At 30.3% G+C, this 15,544-nt stretch overlaps 1 protein-coding gene across 2 annotated transcripts in view; it reads left to right on the top strand.

Moving 5' to 3' along the window:
* Positions 1-15,544, top strand: part of LOC107439308 (uncharacterized) — a 43,384-nt gene that overhangs the window by 25,945 nt on the left and 1,895 nt on the right. The window contains exons 7-12 of one of the 2 annotated variants that reach the window (XM_016051865.4): positions 2,614-2,712; positions 5,525-5,624; positions 8,534-8,597; positions 9,709-9,760; positions 12,981-13,006; positions 14,805-14,880. In XM_016051865.4, the coding sequence (XP_015907351.3) occupies positions 2,614-2,712; positions 5,525-5,624; positions 8,534-8,597; positions 9,709-9,760; positions 12,981-13,006; positions 14,805-14,880 (417 nt within the window). The remainder of the gene's footprint in view (positions 1-2,613; positions 2,713-5,524; positions 5,625-8,533; positions 8,598-9,708; positions 9,761-12,980; positions 13,007-14,804; positions 14,881-15,544) is intronic. The other variant, XR_006226191.2, reaches the window with a different exon arrangement.

Below are 15,544 nucleotides of genomic sequence, written 5' to 3'. Positions count from 1 at the left end.
ACCATTTTCTGTAAAATAGTAAGAGTTACTATTTTAATAAGGAACAATCAGAACCATTTTCGGTAAAATAGTAAGAGTTACTATTTTAATAAGGAACAATCAGAACCATTTTCTGTAAAATAGTAAGAGTTACTATTTTAATAAGGAACAATCAAAACTACTTTGAGTAAACTAGTATGAATAACTATTCTAGTTAGGAACAATCAAAACTACTTTCAGTGAAATAGGATGAATAATAACTTAATAAGGAATAGTCAAAACTAATTTCAGTAAAATATTATGAGTTACTATTTTAATAAGGAACAATCAAACCATTTTCTGGAAAATAGTAAGAGTTACTATTTTCATAAGTAACAATCAAAACTACTTTGAGTAAACTAGTATGAATTACTATTCTAGTTAGGAACAATCAAAACTACTTTTAGTAAAATAGTAGGAATTACTATTTTAATAAGGGACAATCAAAACTACTTTCAGTAAAATAATACGAATTACTAATTTAATAAGGAAAAATAAAAACTACTTTCAGTAATAAACTATGAATTACTAATTTAATAAGGAAAAATAGAAACTACTTTTAGTAAAAAACTATGAATTACTAATTTAATAAGGAACAATCAAAACTACTTTCAATAAAATAGTATGAATTACTATTCTAATTAAGAGCAATCAAAACTACTTTCAGTAAATCAGTATGAATTACTATTTTAATAAAGAAAAATCAAAACTACTTTTGGTAAAATAGTATGAATTACTATTTTTATAAGGAACAATGAAAACTACTTTCAGTAAAATAGTGAGAATTTTTAATAAGATACAATCAAAACTACTTTCAAAGAAATAGTAGGAATTACTATTTTAATAAGGGCAATCAAAACTATTTTCAGTAAAATAGTATGAATTACCATTTCATTAAGGTGGAATCAAAACTAACTTAAAAAAGAAATTCTAATTTTGTTCAGGAAAATTAAAATTAGTTTTGTAAGGAATTTTAATTTTTTTAAGGCACATAAAAACTAATTTCATAGAGGATACTAATTTTTATAAGGAACGTATACTGACATTAATGAATATAGTTTTTTGAATTATTATTTAAATTTTAAGTACTATTTATTTTCATTTAAAGGCTTCGGAAAAATTAACTAAAACTAGAGGTAGTTTTTCTTTATATAAAATATAAATACATTGTAATTGAAAAATAAGAGAATGTATGTTTAAATATGATCAAATTCAGTGTTTTGTCATTTAAAATCACATAGTTTTATTGGTTTCAAAAGTTTGCAATACATTACAATTAAATTTTCTTCAACTATCATTAGATGAAATAATTTAAAATAACAATTTTAAAAGAAAATTTATGCATGGATAACACAGGCTGTTTTTCTTTACTTCAAATATAAATATAATTATTTATATTAATTGTAAAACAAGAGAATGTACGTTTAATTATTTTTAAATTCAGTATTTTGTTATTTGAAATCATATTGTTTATTTGTTTCAAAAGTTTGCAGACATTACAGTTCAAATTTTTCATCTATCATTAGATAAAATATATTAAGAAAACAAAAATAGTTTTTTTGACATTTTTTTTTAAACCTGGATAACTAATTACCTTGAATAAATGCATTTTATAAGTGCTTGCATAAAATTTTTTTATTTAAATAATAAGGAGAAAGTGAAATTAAAATTAATAGAGTCAAACTTTTAACTTCTTTGATCTATTGAAACAATAGCTTCCACGTAGTCTTCCTCTCAATGTAACGCAAATGCGGGTTAGTTCCATCAAAAAGTCCTCCACGAAGGCAAATTTCTCCCAATACTTGATCTAGGAATTACCTGTCTTCTGGATTGGGTTCAAAATTACAAGACTACAGAGATGAACACTAGTTGTCGTATAACCCCAAAATTGGATCGGCTGTTCAACGACGGTTATAAAATGAGATGAAGAAACTTAGATATTTATTAAATTTACAAGAACTCACTTTATCGTAATGGAAAATAAAAGTGCTTTATTTCTTGATAAATAACACAAATGAGATTCTTGGTGTAAGAACAGATAAGTCCAGTTCAAACAGCATAACAAAAGCAACACAAAAACTGACATTATCAAAATAGAAATCTAAGTTGCTGTATTTATTTAAACTTTATTATGTGTTGCTTTGTTACTTGCACAAGTTTAATTGTTGATCTATTATTGTTTTGCAAATTGTTGGTGTGAAGCAAATTTAAACTCAAAATAACAATAAATTTTATTGCTGCTGGTGATGCTTTCGCCAAAAATATTATAATGTGATTTTCCTTCATTGAAAAATTAAAAAGAAATTGACGTGATTTTCAGTCGTTTTTCCTCCGATTTAAAAATTTTTCTACAGTCAGCGACATCAGTAGAAAAAAATAATTTTCCTTTAACTAAAAGTAATAACTCTGGAAGCTTTTGTCCCGTTTGTTTTTAAGAATTCTTTTTGAATCTTAGTAATTTTTAATTTTTTAAGACCATCAGCCTAATTTAAGAAATCTTGTATAATTATCAAAAGTTATAGCAATAAAACGATATATCAGGTTCTGGAATATTGTTATGCATCATGTGATAATATTCTTATAAAATTTTTTTAGGCTGAAGTAGAACGACTCCCGTATCCATATAGTACAAATTGTACAGATTATATCAAGCTTTGGCGGGAAAATAGTGGCAAAGGACCGTTAACTCAAGTAGTAAGTTGATTCAAAAATTTGTACAACTGCTTTATGTTGACCTGCTAACGAACTCTTTAAAATATTTGTTGTTGTTGTTTCTAATGCAACTTGCCAATATCCCCAAATCTGCTTGGTGAAACCAAGCGAATTTTAAAGCATAAGGTGCGTTTCTCGTTTTTCAGTAGAGCCATCTATCGCCAAGATTACTACTTCAGCCACGCACACCACACAACCCGCTTATAAGACAGACCTATTCATACATCCATTCATTCAGCCATTAATTCACAGATGACCTTAACCAGAAAACGATCTATCTCCAATTCATTACCCCCAGTGGTATAATTTGTCATGGGAACATGGAGGACTTTGTGACCCGACATACTTAAAGTTCACCAGTCACCATTTACTACACGGGAAGACTTCAGTCAGCAAGGAATAAACCCATGACCTCTCATACATGAGCCCAACACCCTACCAACCAGGCTATCCGGTCTTCTTTAATATTTAAAATGGTCTATTACTGAGTAATCCTATTGATGAAAAATATTTAAAGAGCAACAGTAAACAAAAATTAAGTAAGAATTATGAAAATAAGTTTATAAATGACAACTACAAACAATTGTGGAAGTTGGTGTGATGAAATTTTTTTTTATATATTTTGATTTATTGAATATTTTGTAAGGAACCGTATGAATGTTAATAGTACGTAAGTGATTTGAGGGGTTTATTTTTAACAATGAATTAACAAATTTATTAATAGTATTAAAATCCATGTTTAGTTAGGACAAGTTTGACTTTTGTAAACTTAATTCCTTACGCAATTTATTTAAAGCGTTAATATTTTTTTTAATATTTTACGCATGCTTTGCGATATAATTGTAATCATTATGAAGGGTTTTTGTTAAAAAGAACGTATTTATGTGCATTCAGGATTAAACAGTGCGCATGCGTCGTCATCGTATGCGTTGCTATGGCTACCGCTGCTGTTTGATATTTTTTTAGAGTTGTTTTTTCATTTTAAATCTATTATGAAATGATTTGGCGAGTTAATGGGACCAGAGAGATACTATAAAATACTGCTCGAGTTGTAAATAAAAAGGAATTTCATCATTTGAATGATGGTTCTATTTTTCTTGTTTTAATTAAGAATCAGAAATTCTAACCTACAGTTCAATGCGCGTGTGGCAACAAACAATGTTGCTTGATTTTGCATGGCAAAACTGCTGACTGAATTTGAAAGATCATGGTTGAAGCTTTTAGAAATAGTGTCCTTTTTACCCTTGCGAAATTTGTATCGATTAAAATGAGAAGTTAATGCCTCTCTAGTTTTAATACTTGCAATTTTAACATCATTCCATAGAATTCTGATATTTCTATTATAATGTGCAATCAATTCCAGTGGCATTTAAAATATAAATTAGCTTTCAACTTACTGCTCACGCAATGCAAATTCTGCATGGTTAAAATGACATCATTTCAAGCATGATCATTCGAATTGTGACAACAATTTGTAATTAAAATGTTATTAAAATTAATATTAAAATGTCCCACAACAATTGAATACCTACACTTCAAGAAGAAGATCGTGACCCCCAACACATGTGAATTATGACGTCAGTGCCAGGGGATCGTTTATAAACAAAACGGCGTGTTAAGAGTCAAGTTACTCAACATTCAGGGTTTCTTAACCTGTGGTTCATGGACCCCTAAGGGGTCCATGAGTCATATTTTGTGGGTCCGCTGACTACTCCTAATTCTTAAAATGTTTGGAAGCCTACCCATAGCTTGTAAAGCGAGCTATGGCAGCTATAGTTCCATTTGCTACAGTGAATCTTTGCGAAGCGGCATTTTCCACACTTGTGACAATAAAATCAATATATCGAAATCGATTGAATGTTGAACATGATATGCGCGTTGCTTTGTCGAATACCATCCCCCAATCCAATTTAATTAAGGAAAAGCAGCAGCAACCTTCACATTAAAAATTTAAATTTTAAAAATTTTGTGTTCTATTAAAATAATAAAATTAAATATTTACTATTAATTGATGCTTTTTGCAATAATTTTTTTCACAGGTGGTGGTCCGTGACTTCTTAAAAAATTTTAAAAGGGGTCTATTATACCAAAAAGGTTAAGAAACACTGAGTTACAATGTTAATTAAATATAGCGCCGTGGCGCACATCGAATTTGTTGCAATATACGTATTTTACTTAACTTAGATTTATTATTTGTATATGTATTTTTCTTAACCGTTATATATTTTTGTTTTAAGTACCTGACACTTCGATTCATAATTATTTTGTTTATATTCTACATGGCATCATGCCTTTTATTGTGTTACGTAAGAAATATAAAATGAAAGAATTAAAATCTTTGTGTAAGAATATAGATGTATCATTAAAGAGAATGGATACCTGACCGGCTTGGCTTACTTGAAATAAAATGGAAAGAACAATTGAAAACGTAAATAAATGCCTCGTATCAACAACCAATCAGGATCGATACAATATACTACGTCACTTGCAGATATCCCATCGTTGCTAAAAGAAAACAAATTGCATTGAGTTTATACTAACACAATGTAAACAATTTATAAAAGTGGTTCCATTATTTTGATCAATCCCTGTATTTTTTAAAGGAGTTAAAGTTTCTTTGAAGAAATTACGAGTTCAAGGAGTCCAACAACATATATAATTTTATTTAATTCATAGTTTGTACAAGTCAGTTATTAATTAATTAATGCAAAGTTTTAATTAATTAAATAAAGTTATAATTTTTATTGAATAAAGTAAAATGTAGAAAATTCATTGATGTTTGTTTTTTTAATAGGAATGCATTGAATATTGCAAATTAAATTTCATAAAATCTATTGGAGAGTGTGTGGATGAACATATATCTTATTCTCACTTAGAAGAACTCTGTGCAACAGGTAAGGGGACATAAATGCGCCATTTTTAGTGCCGTGAAAAATGCCTCAACGAAAATAAGTAGTGCGATATTTACGCTGAAACTAAAGAGGTTATTTTCTTGGTTGAGCAAACCACTTTCATTTCGAAGCAATCGGACAAAATAATATTAGATCAAAAGTCAGTTACTTTAGAACGTAGCAATCAATTTTTAACCTTTCTGAAGATAGGTTTCTGTCAACAATCACATAGTTGCTTTGGAGAATGTGCGAAATAAGTGTTATATCCGAAATTATATTAATTTATTCCTTGATATTGTTATATTTATTTGATATTTTAATTTCTGCTGTAGATAGATTAGGAAAAACATCTGTGTTCGGAGTACCTGTTAAAAACATACCAGGTAGTGGCACTGAACCTTAAATACATTGATGTAGGGTTTACCGGGCAGTGGCACTGAGCCTCAAATAAACATCAGTGTAGGGTATACCGGGTTGTGGAACTAAACCTTAGAAAAACATCAGTGTAGGGTATACCTGGTAGTGGCACTTAACGAGACCTAGTATATACAAGTATTTCGGTCATTTACCAAAGTGACTATGTGATTGTCAACATTCGCCGGTGGAAGTCAACAACCTCCAACTTCGGTCAATCACAGTAACTTAAACACAAACAAACAACATGATATTCAAATAATTGGCATTACGCAGTGATCTCTTGTTTTTTCTAATGCGAAAATCCTGATCAGCTTTAACGCTTTCGCGCCTTTTGTTACGTGACAGCATTAAACATTCTCAAAAGATAAAACTGGCAGCCACACCAGGGCTCGAAAAGACTCAGAAATTTTACCCGTCCCCGAGGACGGCTTGCCCAACAATGTACCCGTCCTCCTTTGAAACTAACCCGTCGCTTCTAAATAAATAAAAATATAATTTTCTCTTATTTATTACAAACAATTATATAAATTGCACAATGAATTAGTAGTTACTAGGATTACAAATACTAGGATTACATTATACAGTAATAAAAGAAATACTAGGTTACTAATAGTAAAACCTAGTATTTCTGTTATGAAATAATTTCTTTCATTTATGAAATAATTTAAATGACAAAGGTCAAAGTTATCTGGAATGTCAATTTATCGGAGGGTACTACGTTTTTTAAATGAATCAAATATGACGTTTGCCTGTTCCACAATCAAGCCAATGATTTACAGAGGTTTCTGCACAGAAATCTGAAAGAGGTTTTCCATTTAGGTAGACGTTCATAAATGCGTTTAACGCTTCTTGTTTAAGACCAGTAAATAATGTGTTTTTATGTAAGTTCATTGCTGAAAAGCCCCTTTCAACCGCTGCAGTACTCCCAGACAGAGAAAACATCAATTCCACCATGCGCAGTATGTTGGTGTTTTTCGAGATTAGAAGGTCATTTTGAGAAGTGAGGCGCTAGACTCTAGTAAGATAACAAAAATTGAAAATGTATCACGAACATTAACGGGAAAATGGTCGTCAGCGCGGACGCTGGATTCGAGAAATTTGTTGTCGGCGGGGAATTTTTGGGCGGGCGGGCGGTTTTTCGAGCCCTGAGCCAAATTATTTCTTTAACAGTTTGTTTTTAAAATAAATAAGCTGTTAAGTAGCGGTTCGATTTATTTTATTCACCACTACTTGGTTTAAAATAAAATTTATATACTTATTTCTTGAATTAAATAATTATATATGTTACCGCTAATGACAAAAATTAGTGAAGGTTGATTTCCACCGGTGAATGCTGACAATCGCATAGTCGCTTTGGTAAAAGTCCGAAACATAAGTCTAGGTAAGTGACACTGCCCGGTATACCCTACACTGATATTTTTTAAGGTTTAGTACCACTACCCGGTATACCCTCCACGGATATTTTTTTTTGAGGTTCAGTTCTGCTGCCCGTATACATTTGCCCGGTGTATCTTGCACGGATGTTTTTTTATTTAAAGTGCCACTGCCCGGTACGCATTTAATCAGTTTTCCGAACTCTGATGTTCCCCCTAATCTATCCTCAGCAAATATTAAAATATCATATAAATATAAGATCAATGAATAAATTAATATCAAATCGGATATAACAAATATTTCGGACATTCACTAAAACGACTATGGGACTGTCGACTTTTACCTGTGAATGTCAACAATCTCTGGATTTTGGTCATTCACCGTAACATATATTTTCACGTTTTTATCTAACTCTATCACAAGGCAAAGTAGCTCTCTCTTTACCTTATACATAGTCCTGGTTTTTCGCGTCTTTTTATCATTTAACCGGACTTATTTTAACTGTATTTATTTCATGTACCATTCGCCGTTAATAACCCATTTGGATGCTCACTCACGTGACACCACAGGTGTGGTCTTCCTGACCTTTAGGATTATTCTTGAATACGTCCCCCTTTCTTTCTTTTTTCTTCATGTTCATCTCGATTTATATATTAATTTCGATTTTAATTATTCGACTTATGCTATCACCGGCGAATTGGTTAGTGCCTCCGAGATATCTTTGTGAATTGTGGAACATAATTACATTAGACTTACATTTAAAGTGAAAGCAAAATAAGTCTGTCTAATTAGCAATACCCACATTTAACAAACTTCCTACGCATCTTTTTGCGGTAGCTAAACTTACGATTTTATGTATTGTTCTTTGCTGAAAAAATATGATTCAGTTATTTTCCACATTAACTGCACGTAAATGATTAAAAAGTTTATGTGAAATGCTACCATGTTTGAAATATCTTTTGGTGAAGCTTTTAGAATGTTATTAAAATTACCAAGAAATGATTAAATTTTCCGCGTTTATTTTGAGAAGTTGTGACAAACAAAAGTTATATCGATAATTTTGAATTGGAGTATATGAATGTCGGGGGTCGTTTAATGTTTAAAATTGGATTCATTTGCAGGTCATGAAACTGTTACCTATGACATTATCAAGGATTGTTTTAAGCAATGCCAGCCGGCATGTGTGTAAGTCATTACCTTTATTAATAAAATATTTTCCATTATATGTTTATAAAATGCATTATTGTTTATTAAACAGAAAATACAGAGTTATTTAATTATCTCTCTATGCTTCATTTATGACTCTTAATTTTTATTATGATTATAGGCTTTAATTTCGATACTAATCTCTAACTATGATTCTATTATGATAAAATAGAACTAGAACAAGAAATGGTAAAAAGTTAATTCTTACTAAAGAAATTACGGAGAAGAAAAAAAGGGATTTTTTTCTTAATTTAGCTGCCACTTCAAATTTTGAAAAGTTTGCAATCTAGACAAGTGAAGTATAATTTATGATATACTATGTTTATGCGTGCTGAATCAAATAAGACCGAAATCACGCCGGTGGGACTAACAATTTCGAAGTTAGAATTTGCTATCATTAGGAAGAATATTTTTTTTTAAACAACACAAAACTCGTAGTCAGACTTACAAAACATCGTTAAAAATGTAATAAGTGCCTTGAAATTTTCATTTACGATAAAGATGATACTAAATAAAGAAAATGGTTTATATGATTTTAAAAGTCTTTATTATATTTCAATTACCAGTTTTTAACAATTTAAACGCCAATGTTCCATTTTTGGAGCATTATCCCCTTTTTAAAAGGACTGGTAATTTAACAGTTTAATTGTCAGTATTTATATTGGATTACAAAATATTCGTAACTACTAAAATGTATTAATCATGTTGTGATTTACGTCACAAATAAATCACCAATTTTTCTTCCAAAATGTGAGTTCGATTGAGCGTGAATAAATATTTTGTCCATCACAAATCATATTATCGTTTAGCATAACTGAACAAATCGCAATCCTTTTAGGGACAATTTTAATTAAAAAATACTTTCGTTATTCCATTAACAACCAATACGTTACTCTGTCATGTATTTTTGCTATAAAGATAAACATTTTTATTTATTTCGGTGAAACTAAAGCTGTGATGCACATCCCACCGGAAACCCATGAGACTTATTGTTTCAATTACGTATAACTGATCTTCTAAGTAAATGACTTAAAGTTATGACCCGTTCCTGCATTGCGAATGGAAATGTATTATGTCTGCTTCATTTCAGGGAAAACTCATACGAAGTCACCTATGAAGAACTTGAACTTGATTCTCAAAATGTAAGACTTATACTTTTGTACTAATGCATGCGGTTTTTATATGTATTTTTAGTTACTCCATTGAATGCTTAAAATGATTGAAAGTTAAAGAAAAATATTTAACTAAACCTGATAAAAAATTTAATATTTAATATCTCATTACTTTCTAATTTAATTCATATTTCCTTTATTGCTTTTTCTCATATCCCAATATTGTAATATTAATTATATGTATAGGATTCCCCATAATTAATAATCTGAATATTAATATTCTCAATATTAATTCAAAATATTAATATTCTCAATACTAATTCTAAATATTAATATTCTCAATATTAATTCAAAATACTAATATGCTCAATATTAATTCTAAATATTAATATTCTCAATATTAATTCAAAATATTAATATTCTCAATATTAATTCTAAATATTAATATTCTAATTAATGTTCTATAATTAATGAATATTATATAATTAATAAATATTTTATAATTAATTAATATTTTATAATGAATTAATATTCTATGATTAATTAATATTTCATAACTAATTAATATTCTATAATTAATTAATATTATATAATTAATTAATATTCTAAATAAAAAATAAGAGCGAAGCAATGAAATTTTACAAGCTTTTTTTAAAATTATCTCAGGAAATAAATAAAATAAATTATAACTCACTAATCCACTTTTAATGCCACTTTTTAATTCTATCTGCTAACTCTTGCCTGAATATCATTCCCGATTTATAAATTTCCTATCTTTTAAAAACCATGAATTTAAAATTGAAAAAGCTCAGATATTTTCAGTCTTAAATTTCTTTTAAGGGACGAAAGAGATTAAAAATTTTGAAAAATGAACAAAGAGAGGGATTTCAATTTTTTTTTTCTCATTTATATTGAAAAAGAAATCATGAAAAATATTTCTTCATGTGATTTTTCCAGTGGTCGAAAAAACTACATTTTCTTTGTAGTTAACTGCAACTGCAACTACTTTATTATTAAATGTAGCAACTACAAACTACTTTTGAAATGTAGTCACTACTTCGCTCCTTTTAGAAGACAAACTTAGCGGGAGAATTTAATTTTCAAGGATATTCAAAATGATTTTAAATTAAAAAAATTGGCTTGGTTAAATATGAGGATATTTTAATAAGTTGATATGAAATAGTTTTTTTTTATTCTAAAGCACTTTTTACGAATTTTTTGTTTTAACCTTCAAACTCTATGCTTTTCCTGGCAGTGATTTAAGGAATGCTAGGAAGTTATCAAATATTTGTAGTTTATGTGTTCAATGTTTTTTCTCACCCTCCAGAAAATAAAGTACTTTTCAAAAAACAAAGCAAAATAACAGACCACACTGAATAACCTTCGGTCTAATAATCGGATTTTCACGTTCTAGGACTGAATCTTAATGGTTTTGAGGGATACAAAAAATATTTTTTCGAACGTCCACCGTTTATTAGTAACCATTATTTTTTAACCAATTAAAATTTGAAATATATTTCGTGAAATAAACTTCTAAGGAAAATTATTTGTAGTTATTGTTTCTAATGGCACTTGCTAATGTCTCGGTGAAAGTAAGTGAATTTCGAGACAGAGAGTGCGTATATAGTTTTTCAGTGGTGCTATCTATGGCCAAGAATACAACTTCAGCCTCACGCACCTCACAATCTGTTTTATTGGATGGACCCATTTATTCATCCACAAATAGTAATTTTGTTACGAATTAGAAAACAATCAGTCTCCAATTCAGAGGTATAATTTGTTATGGGAACATGGAGAACTTTGTGACCCGAGAGATTTAGAGTGTACCAGTCACCATTTACTACACTTCGGCCTGCAGGGATTGAACTCATGACCTTCTACTTATGGGCCCAACGCCCTACCAACAAGGCTATCCGGCCTAGAAAATTTATTTGCTTAACCCTATCCCAGGCAGTGATAATCAGTATGGCAATACTAAATAAATTCTTCAAGCCTGTAGAATCATTCATTAGAACACGTACTCATTAAACTACGTAGAAACTTTCGTAAGAAATGCATGTAGTGTGGAAAATGACTTGAAATTTAATTTACAAAACAAAGAATCATTCTTTAAACATAAACTTAGCTTCAACTAGAAGAATTTTTTTCAAAAAACGTAGAATGTTGGCTTCTTCCTGTGTATATAATGTTTAGGCATAATGACTGGGGATTTGACTTTTGATTAGCTTTTTATTCAGATATTCCATTCCATTTTTTATTTTTATTTTCCCTAAGATTTCGTTTCTTAGTTTAAAGCAGTACCAAAACGTCTATTTTTACATTTAATTTTTAAATTTATAAACTTAATTTAAAAGGATTTTGACAATAACTACAGATAAATAAATTAAACTAGGAGGCTTCGCCCCCTGCTCTCTGGCGCTCGCCAACCCCCGGAACTGCTTTCGCAGTTCATTTCGGATTGCTTCGCAATCCGATGCTCGCTTTGCTCGCGCATTGGATACGTTCTTAACGTCTAGCTTTTGTATACTTTTTTGAACACTGAAGTTCCGAAAACTTTAACTGTAGAAAATTCTAAACCTGTGCATTTCAATATTATTTTGAAATTGCAAACAGTTTACATATTTTTCTTAATCACACTATTCTAAATTTCAGTTGTTGAGAAAAGTAACTTTTGTAAGTTTTGTTTTAAAGTCTTTCCCACCAGAGGGCTAAAACCATGTGTTGTAAAACAATATGAAATAGTACAGAAAGCCGGATGTAAAGCATCGGCTTCGATGACGATAATTTTGTGAGAATTTTTTTGGTGATTCTGTGAGAATTCACCCGATTAGACATATGATATGCTCACTACGTGCTCTTTCGCGCCTAAGCCTATCAATTAAAACGTATTAGCGTTTTATATAATATAGATCAGCCATATGATGCTCACTACGTGCTCTTGCGCGCCGAAGCCTATAATTAAAAATGAAAACTGTTGCCAACGCGAGAAAAGAAATACCATCGGTTTTATTGATACATACGTATTAGCGTTTTATATAATATAGATATACGCATTAATGCGTGGTAATAGTACAATGGTGTGTTCAGGCTCTGTCAAGATAGAATGATACTATTTCTGTAAAATTGTAATTCAATTATAATCTCACAACGACTTGAAAAAATTAGCCCCAGGAAATAGCTGGCAGGCATGTTTTTCAAATAAATTAACCACCAAATGAATTTAATATATTTTCAACTTTATTTTTTTTAGTGTACACTGAAAATGGAAGGATGCAGGTATGTTTGATTTACAAAAATATAATCTGTGGATATTTCCGTATCGTGATCTGTCGCGCCAACTGCAATCGCCAAGTTGACAAATAGATTTCAAACTTGCAAATTTTTTTTAAGAAAAAGAATTTAGATTTTTTGGTGGAATCGAAAATACTTTTCAAATTGGGTCCTTTCTGTTAGGTTTTTTTTTTTCTTTTTTTTTTTTTTTTTTTTTTAATTTCCCGCAGGCCGCTGCCCGGAAGTTTCCAATTCTTGGCAATCATTCTGCCTCAAATCACGATATGGAAATCCCCACTATAATCTTTTATTTTCATTCTTTGAGTTTAATATTTTCCTCCTGAATGAGCATCAAAAATCTGACATTTTAAATATTTTATGTCTTCGATTTAGTGACATCTAAAATTTTAAATTTATGCCAGTTTATCTCGTAGTACTAATTCATACCAATCAATATTATATTTTACTGTTCAGCTTCCACAAAAAAAACTAAAAAAATTTTTAAAAAACCGTTTGAAAACTCACTTCTTAGCTATTTTCAAAACTATTTTTTCTGTAAGGGAATCCCGTGTTCCAAGAATATTAATTTAAAAACATAAAGCAAGTATTGTAGTTGTAGGTCATTAAAGAACTGTTGGCGCGATTGTTCTTATTTTCCAGTGGGGCCATCTATGGCCAAGAATTCGGCTTCTGCCACACCCATACGTCACACCTGTACTGTTCATACAGCCATTCATTTATCCACAGATCGTGATTTTCACCTAAACTAGAGTACGATCGCTCCTCAATCCAGTACCCCCAAGGGTATAATTTGTTATGTGCACATGGATGACTTTGTGACCCGATTGATTTAACGTGCACCAGTCACCATTTACTACACGGGGAGACTTCGGTCGGTTGGATTCTAACTCCCGTTCTCACGAACGTGAGTCTAGCGCCCTACCAACCAAGCTATCACGGCCCATAAAGCAGTTAGTTTTCAAATATTCGTATAGAAATTTTACTACCACTTTTAAGATTTCAATTCTTTCTCTATATATTTACACAAAGACTGGCACGAAGCCATATGGAACATAAACAAACTAATTAAGCATCAAAGTTACAAGGTACACAGTAAAAATATACCACTGTCATATTAAAATACATAAACAAATAATAAATCTAAGTTAAGTGTAAGAAGTAGACGAGAAAGAATTATATTTCAACTATTTCGATGTGCGATACGGTTTCTGTATTTCATTACCTTATCGTTAATTAACATTCTAACTTATGTATAGAGAAACTTAGTTCAACTTTAATACGCCATTTGGCTGAAAAAGATTAGCTGGCGCAGATGTCATAGACCACATATGAGGGTATGGGAGCTCGTCTTCTTTTTGAAGTGCAAGTGTCCAGCTTTGTTTAGATAGTCAAATTGGCACAAGTTTGCATTAAAGCTGAGGTTAAGTAGACAGAATGGAAACCTTTTTTTTTAACTCTAAGTTTAAAAATCAAACTTTAAGTTTAAATCTTAAATCAGTGATTTATAATTACCGTTCACCTTTCCTCAGCTTTAGTAATATTGGTGAAAATAGAGAAAGAAAAAAAAAATGTCAAATCACTCAGTTCTTTGTTATATCTATATATTGTTATATATAGACATAAAGAAGAATATTATTTTTATTATATTATAAAAAAATAGACAACTATACCATATTCAAAAATTACATTTTTCTATTTCTTTAAAAACAAAGCGTTGAAGTTTTTTTTTTTAAATATACAGTTATAAAAAATATCTAAGTATTATTCCCTTTCATGTTCACAGACTTCAAGAAGTTGATATAAAGTTTTCGTTTCGCCAGTTTCAACTGACACGGCAAGTTTTTCAACCTAAATTTGATGTAAGTCCCTTTTTCATATAAATTTCTAAGTTGAATCATTTAGATATAAATATAATTTCTTGGTAAAATTTTAAGTTTAATTTTGAAATAGATTTTACACTGTTGGAATTTAAAAAAATACGCATGTGAAATAAATGTGTTCTATTTAGTGACAAAAGAATACTAATACACGATACCAATAGGGATATATTTCATGTCCTCACAATGGTCGGAGCGAGCAGGGAAAGGTGTACGGATAGACCAGCAATAGTTCGTTCACCAGGAGTTGGCACTCCGCTCCGCCTTCATTATGTGGTATGCGACTATACTATTTCGCTATTTTCGGGAGAAGGATATGAACAATCCTGAACAAGGTAGCTATTTGGCGATCGTATTACAGAAGTATTTATTTCGCAATGTTTATGTGCATTTTTTTAGCAATAAATTTTATGATATTTCTCTCTTTTGAGTGAATAGTTTGTCCTGTTCGAGACATTTTGCTGGGAGAACTGCAGTTTTTAAATTTAAAATATATTTAATTAGCTTGAGTAACGAAAGGTATAATAGCAGAAAGAGAAGTGAAGTGACTGAGAAAAAATTACTGTTTGCGTCTGGCGCGCATTAAATTAGCGGGTTATCTCAATTTCAAGAGAAGAGATGTGTCTCCTCTTACTCCCGCGCTTAA

The sequence above is a fragment of the Parasteatoda tepidariorum genome, chromosome 5, assembly GCF_982258835.1.
Source record: "Parasteatoda tepidariorum strain Cologne lab strain chromosome 5, Ptep-v5.0, whole genome shotgun sequence".
NCBI classification, from domain to species: Eukaryota; Metazoa; Arthropoda; class Arachnida; order Araneae; family Theridiidae; genus Parasteatoda; species Parasteatoda tepidariorum.
Note: the sequence above shows the minus strand (reverse complement) of the source record. Positions and strands in the feature narration are given on the sequence as shown.